Source organism: Nothobranchius furzeri, chromosome 4 (genome assembly GCF_043380555.1).
Source record: "Nothobranchius furzeri strain GRZ-AD chromosome 4, NfurGRZ-RIMD1, whole genome shotgun sequence".
NCBI lineage: Eukaryota > Metazoa > Chordata > Actinopteri > Cyprinodontiformes > Nothobranchiidae > Nothobranchius > Nothobranchius furzeri.
Window position 1 is genome coordinate 84,203,521 of NC_091744.1, and position 15,553 is coordinate 84,219,073.

General features: G+C 42.8%; 1 protein-coding gene across 1 annotated transcript in view; it reads right to left on the reverse strand.

The window, feature by feature from the left end:
• Positions 1-7,380: 7,380 nt before the first annotated feature.
• Positions 7,381-15,553, reverse strand: part of spon1b (spondin 1b) — a 123,505-nt gene continuing 115,332 nt past the window's right edge. Inside the window, exons 15-16 of the mRNA XM_015965240.3 lie at positions 11,399-11,578; positions 7,381-7,843 (exon numbers count right to left, since the gene is read on the reverse strand). Of these exons, the coding sequence (XP_015820726.3) occupies positions 7,647-7,843; positions 11,399-11,578 (377 nt within the window). The 3' untranslated portion in view covers positions 7,381-7,646. The remainder of the gene's footprint in view (positions 7,844-11,398; positions 11,579-15,553) is intronic.

Genomic DNA, 15,553 nt, shown 5'->3' on the forward strand with positions numbered 1-15,553 from the left:
ATGGCAAAAACAAGGAGGTAAAAACAACATACAGACATAAAAGCACTGTAGGAGCCAAGAGCTGTGTTTGTGTACGTGATGTTTAATATCCTGTTTTTCAGTCCAGTTTGCATAATTTCCAGTAAGACTAACATTTATCTGAATGTCTATCGGAAGTCAAGAGCAGCAGATTAAAGATTAAAGATTAAAAGATTAAAGTCCCATTTAGTCGTCACACACACACACAGGTGTGTGGTGAAATTTATTCTCCGCATTTGACCCATCCCCTGGGGGAGCGGTGAGCTGCAGACAAGCCACGCTCGGGAACTATTTGGTGGTTTAACCCCCAATCCAACCCCTTAATGCTGAGTGTCAAGCAGGGAGGCATTGGGTCCCATTTTTTCAAAGTCTTTGGTATGACCCGACCAGGAATCGAACCCCTGATCTCCCAGTCTCAAGGCGGACACTCTACCACTGGGCCACTGAGTCGGTGAGGTGGTTCCTGTCTTGTTGCATGGGCTGCTGGGAAAGACTCCCCAAACAGTTTCCAATTCATGTGCATGTGAGACCCATTTCCTCAGCTATGCAGGAGTGACGTCAGTAAAAAGTATAACTGGGGTCGCATTTTCGGTGTAAGCAGGCTTTTCTGAGATGCAGCCGGAGGCCCTGTGCGCTCTGGCTGAACGCTGTCCCAAGTTACTGGTGATGTATTGCTGAACTGTACAAATAAAAAGCCCCACGCTGTAAGGACAAATTTGTCTCATTCTCTTGTGTTTTGATAAGGAAAAGAACCACAGGACCATGCAAAATGTAAACAAGGAGCATAAAAGCATACAACCAGGTCACATAAAAGCCAAATGATAAAAATGAGTCTTCAAACGACTCTTAAAAACCTGCAGCCAAGGCGACAGTTTAATGTCAAGTGGAAGCTCATTCCAGAGAGAAGGAACTGAGACGAGAAAGCCCGATCACCTCTAGACCTGGACCGAGTCTGTGGGACACTGAGTCGCTCCAGATCAGCTGAACGTCGAATCTGTGATGGGGTATGCCTTTTTATTATTGCTGCCAAGCACCACACTAAAAAGACCGGAAGACATAGCACATAACTTTAAACTCTGCCTGAAAACCTACAGGGAGCCAATGTAACAAGGCCAGCACAGGAGTGATGTGTGCAGATCTCCCTGTCCCTGTCAGAAATCCGGCCACAGAGTTCTGAACCAACTGTACACGCCTCAGTGCTAATATCAGGTGAATGAGACTAGAGGCTAACGTTGCGCTAACGATGCTAACAGTGAATTAGAATCAAATAGTTGGCTCTAAAAGCATCTCAAGCTACATTTTCAAACACCAACAACTCAATGTTAAAAAATGTGTTTAGCGAATAATGAATGAAAATTTGCATTTTGCTTCCTTTAATGAGTCGTTCCACACTAGAACAGCAAGCTAACAGCAAGACAACACTTCTTCTCCGCCAGAGGCATATTATGTAATGAGTGCCCTCTACTGTAAGAAAAGTGCTAAGACCAGATCCAACAATGACTCCTCGTCTTCGCTTGGTATCTGGAATGTTCTGGTGCTGATCCGTAACTGACAACAGCCATGAACAGGAGCAAGAAAGTGACTGCAGTAACTATTTTAACCACATGAAGTCATCTTACTTTATTCTTACACACTGCACCTTTAATGCTGTCAATTCAAACGTACATTTAAAATCTCACTTACTGAAATATTTACATGAAATATTTCCTACCAGACAATAATTTCTGTTTTATTTTAACCCTTTGATGCATAATGGTCACTACAGTGGACAGGTACTCAAAATTGTTATTTATTTGTTTTTGCTATTAAGCACAGCTGTTGAAGACTTTATTGCATTTGAGCTCCTCCATTTGGACTTCAGTAAGTCAAGCCAACATATTTCATGCTCAGAATGCACGCTGCCCACTGAGGTGGACATGTAATAAATTATTTGTAAATTATAAAATTTTACAAAAAATATTTGTTGAAATTTGTTTCATTCACACCTAAAGACGAATTTAAAAAATTGTTAAAAAAAATCATGGTTGAAGATTTCATAATTCATGCATCAAAGGGTTAATAATCCAGTTTTCTGTATTTTTTAAATAAAAATTTATCCAAACAGTAAAATAGAAATTACAAATAGAGCTAAAATGACTTTTCTAGTCACAGTTAAGAACTGCTTTTAAAATCAAGTTTAAATGATTTAATACTATAAACAAGAAATGTAACTGTTCACCTAAAAATGCTTTTTCATTCATAGTTTTAAACTTATTGTCTTTTAGCTCAAACGTTTCTAATTCTGACCGAAAAAACATCAAACATGACCGGTTGAACTAAACTCACTTTGCTGAAAGACTGAATAAACAACACAGTCAATCAAATATAGAGAATAAATGTTGTCTGTATGTAAAAAGCAACTGAAGACCTTGGATTAGGGTTTCACAACCCACACGGGGGTGCCGACCCACACGGTGCAAACCCCGCTTTAGACAATCCCCCAACAGATATGAGCCCATCATTAAGATAATCAGAAACTAACCCAGACCAGTGTTTACTGTTAATATATATTAACCCCACAGCCTGTCCCAAAGCCAGCTGCAAACCTCACGCTCACAGATGTAATAAAAATGAACAAAACCAAATTTTATCCAGTCAGCAGAGCAAAAAAGCGGAAGTACCTCTACTTCAGAACAGCTGATTAACAAATCTGACACCAAAAAGCCAAAAATTTACACCAAAAACCTCCAAATAAGCCAGCTTTTACCTTCGAGATGTTCCTCCTGGCTTTTGTTTGGGATTCCAGCTTTCTCTCCTGATTGAGATTGAGTTGATTAGCCCTCAGGTGGGCGGAGCTAAAACAGCAACGTCCAGAATGTTGACCTTTCTTACCAGCCTGTAAACTCCTGATCAGTTGTCTTTTCACAAAGATTTATCATTTAAACACCAAACAAAATGTGAGAAAGCATCTCAGTTTGTGGGACTCCCATCTAAACGTGTTTCTAATAAAAATGTACTTTTACTGGTGAGAGATACTTAATTTCACATCTGAATGAGGTCAATTTGATTGACTGATTGATTGATTAATTGAATGATTGATTGAAACATTTATTTGAACATAAGACAAAATATTTTTTTTAAATCTATGAACATAGTAGAAAAGAAAAGATGTACCAATAAAAAAGAAGTCTTTGTCCAAAGGGAGGTAAGTGCTTATTCAATCCCACCCCCTTGTCTCACATTACTAATTTACTTTACAAATTACCATCTATACCTACCTACCTACCTACATACCTACCTACCTACCTACCTACCTACCTACCTACATACATACACACCTGCCTACCTTCGTACCTCTGTGTGCGTGTGTGTGTGTGTGTGTGTGTGTGATATCAATTTAAGCCTTATTTATTCATTCTTTATTTGACCAGGAAGGTCCCATTGAGATTAAAAACCTCATTTTTAAGGGAGTGCTGGGCAAGAGGCTGAAAAAATTACATTTACATTAGTTTTAGCTACACAGACCTGTTATTTACAAAATTACAGAAGGCAGTTACAACACAGGGAATCTGTCTCAAGGACTCTCAGTGTGGGTTTTAAATTGTCCTTTTATACCCATTTATATAGTTTATCAGAAAAAAAGTTGATTTGGTGACTTGCTCTTTAACAACTCACATTCATCACGAATCTAATAAGGCCCCCCCCCCCCCCCCCCCCCCCACACACACACACACACCAAATAGACCGACTGTTGCCATCACCAAAATGCCCTAACAATCACAGAGCTGCTGTGTTTGGCAGAATTCAGGGAGTCATGTTTATTTTTATTGTAAGGGGGGGGGGGGGGGGGGGGGGAGTGACCCAGGAACTTAGGGGGCATTGTGAAGGGCAATAGGCTCGTCAAACGTCACACAGTTAGCAAGCTTTTCCACTTTTACACATCCTTCATTTGGGGTAGATGAAGATAGAAGCAGCGGTCAGTGACACACCAGCTCCCAGCAACCCTAGTGATGAATAAGAAGTATGAATTAAATATTTAAATAACCTAGAGAATCAGCTGGTTTGTATTTGAATTAATGAATGAATTAATTAATGAACTCTGTTCAGACTGGGAGCTATTTATAGGACGGCAGGGTTAACGATGCCCCATTTTTACCCTCTCATCCACATGGGATCTACGTCCCAGACTTTGTGGTTTTGATCTCTGAAAAGAAAAAAAAACCAGGAAAAGAAGCAAAAGCTGGAGAAACCGGGCTGGGAGGGAAAACTGGGATCCTACCAGTTAACGGAGCAGCAAGAGAAAGTTCAAAGAGCTGCAAACCAGGTCACTTAGTCTGCAACTTCTTCATCCCTGGTGTGATGCGTGCACACACACACACACGCACGCACACACACACACGCACGCACACACACACACACACACACACACACACACACACATTGCTCAGGCACACTAATGGAACCACTATCCAGATCCATCTACTGTACTTCCTGTCAGAGAAGTGAGTTACTGACTTGTTTGTGATCTCAGTGGGGAAAACTCACTCAGTCATAAAAATAAACAAATAAAAAAATCTGCACAGAAACACAACAAACACATATTTAAATATACAACACTGACACCAATTCCCTACATTGTACGACATTTACATCATCATGTTTGTTTAAAAGTGAAAACATTAACTTGTTTCTGATTCAGACTCCTTCTCCTCTGCTCTCGTGCATTTTACTCACAAGCGTTTACCCACGATGCCTAAAAAAGCCTCTCCTCTCTGGAGAACAGCTGATCGCTCTGGGTCTGAAGCACCTGAGATGCTTTTCAGCAAACAGAAATAGGAAAAAACTTCAGCTCTAAGAATAGTGTGAATTTCAAAGAGCAAATCCTCCCAGATAAACTTTAAAAATGATGTTAAAATATTAGCAGCGGGACTATCAAACCACAAAGGTAGATAACAAGATCAAACGTCTCTAAACACAAATAAAGTAAAAATATATAGATAAATCACATATTTGAAGGTTTGAGCTATGAATCAACAAAAACCTTAAAATACCATCAGTTTTTTTTTGTGTTTTCAGTCTGAATAATAACATCCCACTTGTTACCATGGAGAGGGCTGGACCTATGAGGCATTCTGCGGCCAGCCACTAGAGGGCGTTTCTTTCATTTTGCATCATATGATAAATGATAAATGACCCGCACTTGTATAGCGCCTCTCAGAGTAAGGACTCCAAAGCGCTTTACACTACAGTGTATCATTCCTCCATTCACACACTGATGGGGATGAGCTACGATGTAGCCACAGCTGCCCTGAGGCACACTGACAGAGGCGCCACCGGTCCCTCCGACCACCACCAGCAGGCAAGGCGGGTTAAGTGTCTTGCCCAAGGACACAACAGCAGAATTCTCTGTCCGGAGCCGGGATCAAACCTGCAACCTTACGATTACTGGACAACCCGCGCAACGCAACCTGTTGAACAACTGCTGCCCCCCATATATGAGTTATTATTTCAGTGACTACGACACATGCCCATGCCTGTAATTTATGACAATAATGTATTAATAAAAAGAAATTTCAGTCTGAAAACAAGATACAACTTTTTTTTAAATCAGAAATTAAGAAAAACAGAAAAACCTCCTCCAGCTTTAAAAAGTGGTTTATTCATTATGCCTCCCTGAATAACCAGTGTCACTTTTCTATGAAACACATACATGCTGTGCAATCTTGAGATACACCATTTGTGCTCGGTCCGGCTTTAAAAACTGGTCCAAGTGATGTGAAACTACAAACCCGGTCAATTAAGCTTGTTCTTAAATGTCAACAGAGACTAATGTTCAATTAATTTAAGCCAAATTGTTAATTTTAAGCTACTTTTATACTTAAAATGAACAATTTAAACCTAGAAAAAGAAGGTTTATACGTTTTACACTTACTGAACCCAAAAGGCTGGAATCATTTACCCACAATGCAACAGCAGCACGTCATTCATCCGATTAGGTCTCTGGTTTCACTTCAGAATTCATCCAAACTGCAGCTGAGGAGAAAAGTTTCATCAAGTTAAAGACAAAAAATTATGACCACCTCACCACTGTTGAGCAGCTCAGGGCGTGGGCGAAGGTTTTGGGCGTCTGAAGAAACAGGCTGATGGGCTGGTTTCTGTTCTTCCTACGGGTGAGTGAAACTGGGAGAGAGGTTCCTTATACCAGTGAGAGATTTGTGATTATCTAAAGTTTATGTTTCATAGTTTACTGAACTGGTGTTCTACATGGTCGTAGCTCCATCTAGTGGATGGACTTTGTAAGTACACCGGGAAGCAAAGGACCGCTCGTTGCTGCAGAAATACTTATTCTGGTTGCTTTCAGGAACTTTTCCAAAATTCCTCCAACAGCTCAGGTGATGAAGCAGAAAGGTTGGACGTGCCCACCTGTCCCTGAGCCTGAGACCGGTCAGGGTGGCTCCGCCTCTCGCCTGCTGGAGCTCCCTGAGACCCTTACTGGAGGTGCAGAGAAATTAATATTGCAAATATAAAAACTGTTACTTGTTTTTAAACGTGATCTGATGAGTAAAAAAAACAATCCAAAGTCACATTTACACATTTTTATTGTAAAGGTGGCTTCTTACAAAACGGTCGTGAAAAATAAAAAGAGCCCCGAAAAAAAAAAACAGCTACAGAGAACCACTTTTTTTATCCAACAAGAGTGCTCAAACCGTTACAGGTCACAGGGCAACGCAATAAAAACAAAACATGAGAATAAAACGTGTAGAGAGCGCCCAGAAACATTTACTGCAGGTTGAGTTTTTATCCAGGAGAGACTCGTGGATTCTCACAGGCCACCGTCGTGTTGTTTTAGGAAAAGCTCTGGTTGATCAGCTCTGAGAGCATAACTACAGCTGATAAAGCAGAATACCCAAGACTGCACATGCTAAAGTAAAACCCTCCGACTGAAAGCTACCGCAGGCTTATGCTACATCGGCTGAAACGACAGAACAGGATATAAATACCAGCTCCAAAGGCAGAAAACGTTTAACAGTTAAACGTGTTCATCGGGGAAAGAAGGTTTGAGTTATCACAGGTAGGAGAAGTAACGAGGCTTCCTGTTTCACTAAAACAGCAAAACAATAAAGTCTGTTTCTCCTCAATCCGCTGAAACCATCGGTCGTTTCATTCCCTACATCAGGATTAGCGCTGATCACGTGGAAGCAGCAGATCTGAGATAAAACTAACTTTAAAACTGAAACGGCCCGCTGATGCAGAATCAGAGCCAAACCGGTTTAATCCGGTCTGAAATCCAACATCCGTTTAACCAAACAAACATTTAAACATCTGGATGTTTTTACAGGAATAAAAATAGCATCAAAATTTATTTTCTTTTTCGTTTCTCAGTTTCAAACGTGAGCCAGGCCTTCAGACTGCACCGGAAACTCAACAAATTCGCTGTTTCTAAGTTGTTAGTGTGTTTAATGTTCCTTCTTTCCTTTTTTATCTTAATGTGCAACAAATAAAAGTTATTCTAATTCTCTATAAAAGCTTCACTAAACATTTAATCCACTTTCCTCTGATTTAGTGTGAAACTAACAAAAAGTCAGTTCCCACCATCCTTTCATTTAAAAGTGATCTCACGCCTCCTGTCTGTAACTCAGCAGCGCCCCCTAGCAGGAATGATTGTTGCAGACACGGATCTCCCTCCGGTCCTTACAGCTGCCCTTAGCCCTTTTCTTGGCCGTCCTGAAGCGCTCCTGCATCCCTCCTCCACACGGTTTAGTGCAGCCCGTCCAGCTGGTCCACGGCTGCATCCGACAGCCCGCGGGCCCTCCGGCACCGCCGGTACCTCTGGTGGCTCCGTTACCTGAGCCAAAAACAAACAGCAGAGGAGGCTGCAGACCAAACAAACAGCTGCACATGCAGAGCGCTGCATTACCCCTCCTTTCCACCGGAGCCGTCAGCAGCACGTCGTAGCTGCTGATAGGAACCGCTATGGTCAACAGAACCTTTTCCACTGGAGCCGTCAGCAGCGCGAGTCGGCCGCATCTCAGGAGCAGCATGTCGCGGCCCTTACGCGCCGGTTCTATTTTCTACGCGCTACGCCTCTGAAACGGGTCAAGGTCAACATTTTTGGGGAAGGAAAGACAGGAAATCGGACGCGGAAACGGAGCGAAGCTTCCCGAGATTTTCAGAATACAGAAAATGTACTGCCTTCCGGTTGCTTTACTTTAAAAAAAAGTTATCATCTAGCTAGCGGTCTCCTTGGTTTTTCCATGATGGACGATGAATTGGGATATTCCCTGACTTAACATAAACGTATTGGCGATTATAAAACGGACAGAACATAAAACACAAACCTTTTGGAGCCATGTTGTAGTTTTCTCCTGCTTGTTGTTGTGTTTACTGATGAAGTCACGCGTGATTTTGCTAATGTCGCGTGACTTTGTGCTCTGTCGGTGACAGCTGCTCCCCTGCCAGTGTTGCCAACTTAGCGACTTTGTCGCCATTTCTAACGACTTTTCAGACCCCCTTAACGACTTTTTTCAAAAAGGCGCCTAGCGACTAATCTGGCGACATTTCTGACCCCCCTCAGCTACTTTGACTACAACTTTGTAGCCGACTTTACCTGCAGATTAGCGAGGCATCTGAAGCAACAGGACCCTCCAGAGGATCAGAAAGAAAATAATCTGCGCATGTGCGTGCAGCATGATCATGCTACCCCCGTTGACCAATCAAACCTTTTGTGGGTTTTCATAAGTCCATTATTTGAGATAGCCACCTGAGCTACATAAAGGGCGACCGCTCCTTCCAACGTCCTGCCGCATTTCGACAGCTGAGCTCGGCTGGCACTGGCAGGCAGCGTCACACTCACACATGGCTTCTCGCACCACTTGTGGTGCATTCAAGGAACACTGGAACTCTATGATGAGTTCAATAACGTAGCACATTTAAAACTTTTATAAAAAACAATAATACTGTAAGACAAACACCTCAGGTCATTGGCAGTTTGCACTTAACGTTTCTGAATACTAAATACGGCCGGATTCTTTTTACACAAAAGTACTAAAAACAACTAAACCAAACAAAAACAATATATATATATATATTATCTTTTAGGTCAATATATAACACTGAATCACAACAGAAGACTACATCTCAAGGCACTTAAACTACGAGAAAATTCATTTGAATTCAATCATACAGCCATTCCTATCAATTTAATATTTTTGTGTTTAAGAGTTCCATTCTCTTCAGACAAAATAGAAATATTCCTTCTATTGTTTTGTGCCATCTTTCCTTGATGTTTTAAAGGCTGCTGTTTTGTATTCTATGGTTTTTTTTAATTTTAATAAAATATTTAAAAAAATATTAAATAATTTTTTAAAATAAAATCACACGGGTTTTATTTGATTTACTTTACAAGACCGGTAACGTCATGACGCAAACGCTGTGACGTCATCACACAAACCAGATGACGTCATTGTGTAGTATGCAAATGAGCACGTGACGTCATCTGGTGACATCTAGCGACTTTTGGGGGGAACTTCAGCTACTTTCAGTCAAAAACAGTTGGCAACACTGTCCCCTGCTGCTTCGCGCGTCTCGTGGGAAGGGCCAAGCAGCCGCATACGCGAGCAAGACGTGCTGCTGCAGTAACTTGTAGAGGTGTGGATCTTCACTTGTCTCCCGATTCGATTACGATTATTGGGTCAACGATTCAATTCGATTCGATATCCCGATGCATCACGATTATTTCATATTGATTTGTTTTCATCGATAAATAGAAGATGTCAGATAATTGCTTTTTATTTTTTTATCAAAAACGTAATTGACAACCTGCCGTCCCTCAAAAGCTCTCCATTCACAACAGGTTAGAACAAAACATTTTAAACATTTAAGAAGATTTAACAAAGTAAAACATCTGTTTCCTCGTTCAACACCACGCCTCAGGCTGAGAAAAACACGCTTTGCAAAAACTCACAAAATCTAAAAAAGTACTGAAAACCTACAGGACACATGATGTAATAATAAAATCCATAATGGGTTCATATATGTTTATGTTTATTTATTCAGCCGACGCTTTTTATCCAAAGTGACTTACAATTTATAACCTACAGGGCGTGTTGTGATCTGTGGGGGAAACCGGAGAACCCGGAGGAAACCCACGCATGCATGGGGAGAACACGCAACTCCACGCAGTTTCGAACCTGCAACCTTCGTGCTGCGAGGCAACAGTGCTAACCACTGCGCCACCATGCAGCCCATGATGTGTGTGTTTAATGTCTCTGAGAAGCTCTAGCGTCAGATGTTTATGCCACAGCTGAAGGGTGTCAGAAATAACACCAAATGAAATGTTTGACTTGTTTGTTATTTTATTTGAACCCAGTGGTTCGTTTCTGAAATGTTGGAGAATGAATCAAGTTCTGTTTGATGCAGAAAATAATAAAACATAAAACAAATTCTACACCTCCAATCATATTTAAGATGTGTGTTTTATTCTTCCTGATAACACCAGCAGAAGGCTGTGGGCTGGATTAGGATTAAATAACCCATCTGATGGATCTCCTTCACTAACCAGCTAACTACAAACCTTTCCACTAACCTGTCCTGTGTCTCCCTCACCGTGTGACCCTCATGTCCATGCTGTCTCTGGAGGAGCAGATAGGAGACAAGACCTCCTGTAACCTAAAATGAACCAAAGTTTCCTCCCAGCTTCTCTTTAAGCTGAATTTAACATCAGTTTACCTTCAAGAAACAAACGAATAAAGTGGAACAAGAACTTCTATCTTCTATTTCTCTCTCCTTTTAACTTCTCCGTGTCCCTAAATAAGAGACAGACGATTACGGTGCAGCCGCCGTCACTGACCCCGCCCCCTCCACAAGACCGGATCTCCCAGCATCACAACACTCGGTCTGACTGAGCGCTTCCAGGAGAAACAATAATTAAATTATGAAAATAATAACGCGTGTTTGGAGGAGTGTCCTCCGATCCTCTCTCGTGTGTGAGCAGTCTCTCTCTCCCTCTCTCAGTCGCTGATCGAGCGAGCGGAGCGCGCCGCGTGACAACCTGCTCAATTAACATAATTCACGGCCCAAATCTAACAGAACCAGTCGGGCTGATTCGGTTCCGGTTCGGTCTCAGGTGACAACTCTAGCGCTCAGCCCTGCAGAACCACATTAAGGTGGAACCACTTGGTAAATGTGGAGGACGCTCACCCTGACAGATTTGGATGCTGCGCTGGTGCCGCCGTTAAAAAACAAAACTACATTCCACTATAATTGATTATGGCGTACTCTTCTACGATGCAGAATTGTTTATGTCCGCATCCCGATTCATCAATTATTTTCCTCAGCTCTAGTAACTTGCTGCTGACGGCTCTGGTGGAAAGGAGGGGTTAGTCACATCTTCACCTCTCACCTCCTCCTTTTGTGCGACATTTCCTGATCTTGCATTTCTTCCTCTGGATGGTCTCGGGGCAGGCGCTGCCCCCGAACTGCGGCTCCAGTTTGATCATACGCGTGCGGATGGTGTGGCCTTTACCACAGGACTTGTTGCACTCCGACCAGTCGGACCAGTCTGAGACCATGCAGTCGACCGCTGGGGTAGAGGGGAGGACAGAGGAGAAAATCAGAGGTTGAATCCTAAAACAACACAATAAAGTTGTTTTTAAATGATGCAGCAAACTCGGCTGAACTTGCATAGGTTCTTCCTGAAGCAGTTTTCTGCAGCCAGACTCGTGATTCTCCGTCTACAGATCAGTGCACAGGCAGCAGCCCCACTGCTCACAACCAGACTTATACAATTCATAGCATTTCATGCTACGTCGGGCGTCACAGGTAAAAAAAAAAACTTACATCCAGTTCTGTTTTGGTCACGAAATCAGAAAAAAAAAGGCTTTTCTAAAGGTGATTTGATAGTACAGCTCATTTCCCATCTCTTATTCCAGCTTCTGTCATTTCCTTTCCCACGATGACAAATGAGACTACATAACCATGTTCTGAGGGACTAATGGAGGGGACACGTTAAATAATTACTGAAAGGGTTTGCGGGCAAGAAGAATAAATCTTTATGACGTTGCAGGTTAGGAGGAGGTTAGGACCCAAGATGCAGATAACACCAGATGGCACGAGGCAGGAGTGGTTTAAAAGTAAAATCCTTTTTATTAGGATGAGGAACCAAAAAATCCAAAAAGGGCAGGAAGCCAAAAACCAAAGTCCTGAACACCAGGAGAACGAAAGCTCACATAGAGCACGAACCAAGAGACGAGGCACAAAAGCTCACATAGAGCACGAACCAAGAGACGAGGCACAAAAGCTCACATAGAGCACAAAACAACGCTGCCACAAAAAAAATGGACTGACAAGACATTGAGACACAGACAGGGCTTTATATACGGGGGCATGATGGGAGGCAGATGGGCTGCAGGTGTGTGAGGAGAGAACCAGGTGAAAACAATAAACTAATCAGGGAGGAAACTAACATGACCTAAGAGTAAAACCTAAAGACAAGAAAAGCAGCAACATAACTAATATTCTAAAGGGAAGGAAAACTACAAACACCGGTGGGAAAAAACACACTAAAGGGACTAATAAAATGAAAAGCTGAAACTATAAAAACTGAGGAGGAGTGACTGGGGAAGACTTAAGGAACACAGGACCTGGGAGAGATGATCTGGAGGGCTGTAGATCTGGGAACACAGAAAGAGAAACTACAGGGGCGTGACTAAGGAGGACCACGGGGAGCACAGGACCTGGAGGGAGATACCTGGGGGGGAGGAAACCTAGAGGGGCTGCAGCTCTGGGAAATCATGAGGAAGACGTAGACAATGACACAAGAGGGTGCTAGGATACACAACAGGAGAACCTAGAGACGAATGGAGAACACAAGGAGACACATGAGGGCAGACGCAGACCATGACATTGTCTTTGGTTTATGAACACAGCAAAAGCTTTAGGCTACATGATTTATGCCTGGGAGGTGTGCTAGCTCCGTGTCCTGGAGAAATGCCAGACCAGAGCGGATTCCAACATGTTTATTCCCCAAACTGACGACATTCCCGATCACAATCGCAGACAGGACTGGTTTCTACCTTCATGTTTCAGCCCTTAGCCTTTAGCTTAGCAGCTCAGCTGGTTGTCTCAGCCCATGTCTAAACCCGTTTTAACCTCCTGTACCTGACGGACCCGGTAACGGCTCCGGAACTACTTCCGGTTTCAAAGTCGTTACTAAACCACGCTTAATATTCACCAATATACGCAAACTACATGTACACAACGGGAAGAAGCTAGTCTAAACAATAAAGACATTGTTTTACACCTCAGCAACACCTAATTCACACACTAAGCCTTTAAATCAACCAGAAGTAAAAAAACGCTAGCTTCACCTGAGGAAAACACAGTAGCAACAACAAAATATGATCCTATCCAGAAAGCCAGCCACGATTCTCTTCTTTAAAACAACACCAGTCTCATTTCTATACCATGAAAACTCACAAACATCAATCAGAGAACAACACAGCTCAACAGCATAAAGCCTGTCTTACCTTTGCTGATTTGTGATCATAATCCGTGTTCCGGTAAAAAAAAAAAACACTCGATTTGTGTAATCAGCTCAGCAGCACGTGTCCTGACGAAGACCAGGAGGCTGGAGCACATTACACCGGTTTTAGAATCTTTGCATTGGCTCCCCGTGTGCTTCAGGATCTATTTTAAGGTTCTTCTGATGGTTTTTAAGTGTCTTAATGGTCTTGGACCTTCTTATCTCTCAGAACTGCTTTTACCATATGAAACCTCACAGCCTCCGCGCTCCTCTGGCGGGCATCTCCCAGTCATCCCTAAAGTCAGGACACACACTCACGGCAAGGCGTCCTTCCAGGATTAGGCCCTCGACTCTGGAACGAGCTGCCGGAGGACCTCAGGGCCGCAGAGAACGTTCATGTTTTTAAGTCCAGGCTCAAGTCCCGCCTATTTAGGTTAGCTTTTATCTAATTATGTATTAGTTTTATTTCTCGTTTTACACGATTATATTTTATTACTGGCTTTGCATGTTTTATATGATTATATTTTAGCAGTTTCATTATTCAATAATATTATAATTTTACTGTCCATATGAATTTATTTATTACTTATTTTCTTACTTTTGTCATTTATGTTAGCTGTTTTATTTTCATGTTTTTACTCATTTGAATCCAGTGTTTCCTCTGTAGGGGCCCTCTGCCCCGGGGGCGGTGGTCGACTGTAGCTTCCTGGGCGCTCTACAGGTAGTGTTTGAGTGGAGGTGGGGGTCTATGCTTCCTCTCCTCTGAGCACCCTGACTAAAGCCTGGTTCACGCTTCTCCGTCAGCTCCGCAAGGGACAGACACGCACGGATTGACGGAAGCGTTTAGCCCTCATGCTTCTCCGTCTCCTGGGGAGTGTTGCAAAGCAATTCCCCTCCAGGACAACAGAGGGCGTAGCACTGTTCTGTGGTATCCTGTCATGCATCGGCCCAAGATCGTGTGTTTATATTGTGTTTTTTCTGTATATAAGAGACTTTTAACACGGACATATTTGTCTCTCATTCTCCCACCTCTTCATGCGCTCCCCACCTCTAAACCCACGTTTCCTGTCATTTCCATCCACGAATAAAACGCTTGCTGCGTATCTTTTCACTCCTCCAATCACGGGAGAATTAAACGTTCATATTTTTAGAGTTTTTTCGCGAGGTATTCTTCAAGCTTCTCCGTGTCTGCCGCTTGTTATCTTCGGCTCTCTTTGCAATGGCGGCGCTGTAACCAACAGCGGCGTCCTGACCAATCACAAGCTTGCGTTGTCTGTCTCGACGGACGGATGTTTAGAAAAGAGAGCTCGACTCCGTCCGTCCTTGCGGAGCTCTCCGGCAGGCCCACAAGGACGGATAATGGCGTTGCGTGTCTCTGCACTGACGCAGACGGAGAAGCATGAATCAGGCTTTAGTGTGGAAGACCTGATGCTGCCGGGGCAGACGGCTCCTCTGATGGCATTTCCTTGCCTTACCTCACTCATCTGGACTCAGCCGAATGTACGTTTTTACTGATGTGTGTGTGTGTGTGTGTGTGTGTGTGTGTGCATATGTCTGTTAATGTTTTTAAACTGTTATGGGAATTTGGGGTCATTTTGTAAAGCACTTTGAGTAGCACTTTGCTTGAAAAGCACTTTATAAATAAAATCTGATTGATTGATTGATTGATTGATAATCCATTGTCCCAAAGTCAAAACAAACGAATTCCTGACTCTTTTAGTCGTCTTTTGCTCCCTACAGGCTCATTAGAAGTCCTTGAGTGTTCCTTGAACCAGTGTTAGGTCCTTTAAAGCTGCTAAAGCGTATCTGCAAACAAGGTCACGTGATACCACCCCCCAGGTTTACTTCCATGGATCTGCACCCACCAGAACCAGAAACCCAAGATGCCAGAGGAAACGAGACGGCACTAAACACCAGTCGCTGTTTTTAAGGTCCAAACGTCTTCTGTTGTCCGTGACTTCTGACGGAGTTTTTCATTTCGGGACTCTGGTAGTTTGTCCTAAAGTTGAAGTGGTAGCAGCCGGCCGTTTCTCC